This window comes from Mus pahari, chromosome 14 (genome assembly GCF_900095145.1).
Source record: "Mus pahari chromosome 14, PAHARI_EIJ_v1.1, whole genome shotgun sequence".
Taxonomy (NCBI): Eukaryota; Metazoa; Chordata; class Mammalia; order Rodentia; family Muridae; genus Mus; species Mus pahari.
Window position 1 is genome coordinate 45,247,879 of NC_034603.1, and position 1,367 is coordinate 45,249,245.

The 1,367-nt window shown below is 36.9% G+C and overlaps 1 protein-coding gene across 2 annotated transcripts in view; it reads right to left on the reverse strand.

Moving 5' to 3' along the window:
• The window catches only part of Taok1 (TAO kinase 1), a 91,776-nt gene that overhangs the window by 11,246 nt on the left and 79,163 nt on the right, over positions 1–1,367 (reverse strand). For both annotated transcript variants that reach the window (XM_021213125.2, XM_029546656.1), the window contains one exon: positions 411–623. In XM_021213125.2, coding sequence (XP_021068784.1) covers positions 411–623 — 213 coding nt within the window. The remainder of the gene's footprint in view (positions 1–410; positions 624–1,367) is intronic.

The following is a 1,367-nucleotide window of genomic DNA, read 5'->3' on the forward strand; positions in this document are numbered from 1 at the left end:
TTTTTTTTTTTTTTTTTTTTTTTGAGACAAGGTATAGTTCTCTGTATAGCTGTCCTGAGAGTCACTTGATAGACCAGGCTGGCCTCAAACTGAGAGACATGCTTGCCTCTCCAGTGCTGGGATTAAAGGCATATGCCATCACCTCCCTGATTACTCATTTGACCTTGATAATCTGCTGGAATCCACACCTGTTGGGAGCCATCACAGGATCTTATGTCTAAATGTATCAGTACACCATGCTTTCCCCCAAAAAAGCTAAGAATAGGAAGAATATGGATGAATACTATTTTTTTCCTGGGCTATTAAAGAGCTATCATTCCCAATTATTATCTTTCAATTGCTAAGATTTCATTTAGGTGATAGTAAGAAAGGAGTAGTAAATTTGTTTTTCCTAAACAAAGCAAACTTACAGCTTGTGTGGAGAGCATTTCATTAATGCTATGATCGTACTGCTCAGCCAAGATGGCTAACTTCCGAGTCTGTTCCTCCTTGAGTCTTTTCAAAACAGCTTTGTGCTCACTCTTTGGTGTAGTCTCCAGTAGGTGATTCCTTAATGCTTTGTACTGTCTGGTTTGAATTTTGCAGGTATCCTGAAACTGCTTTTTTATTTGGAGTTCTTTAGACTGGAAAGAAAAAAGAAAAGTGGAGGGGGGAATGAGTGCATGTCTTAACATATAGCATTTGGCATAGTATCTACAAACACCTATAAATAAATAAAACCAGGAAGGAAATAGAGAAGAAAACCACAAGGTTATATGATAAAATTCCAGGTGTTTTTTGCATCTGACAAATATTCATGACGCAAACTTAAATTTCATCTCATAAATTAAATATGGTAGTTATGAACACTGACAAGCTAAAGTTTTACCAAGATATGTGAGGCAGACACTAAAACAGGTTTCTTTGGTTGGTTAGAACACTTCACTCTAATTTCTTTTTTTTTTTTTTCATGATAATCTCAACTCTAACCACAATCTATAATAGATCCGACTTTCTATGGCATCTATGTACAAAACTTCAGATTAATTTTCAAGTGTGTGATAGTAAATAATTATTACAACTGTCTTTTCGTTAGGAGAGTAAGTTAGATAGAATTATACTCAGCAATGGTTCATTCCCCCTGTCCTACAATACTATGTCCAAACCTGGGGCATCATGACAACACTCTACCATTAATTCACATTCCCAACCCTTTAAAAAACTTTTGTTTTTTTTTGGTTTTTTTTGAGACAGGGNTTCTCTGTGTAGCCAAACTCAGAAATCCACCTGCCTCTCTGCCTCCCAAGTGCTGGGATTAAAGGCGTGTGCCACCATGCCCAGCTGAAGAAAATCATAAAAGCTAGATGCAAGGCAGGGACAAACACCTT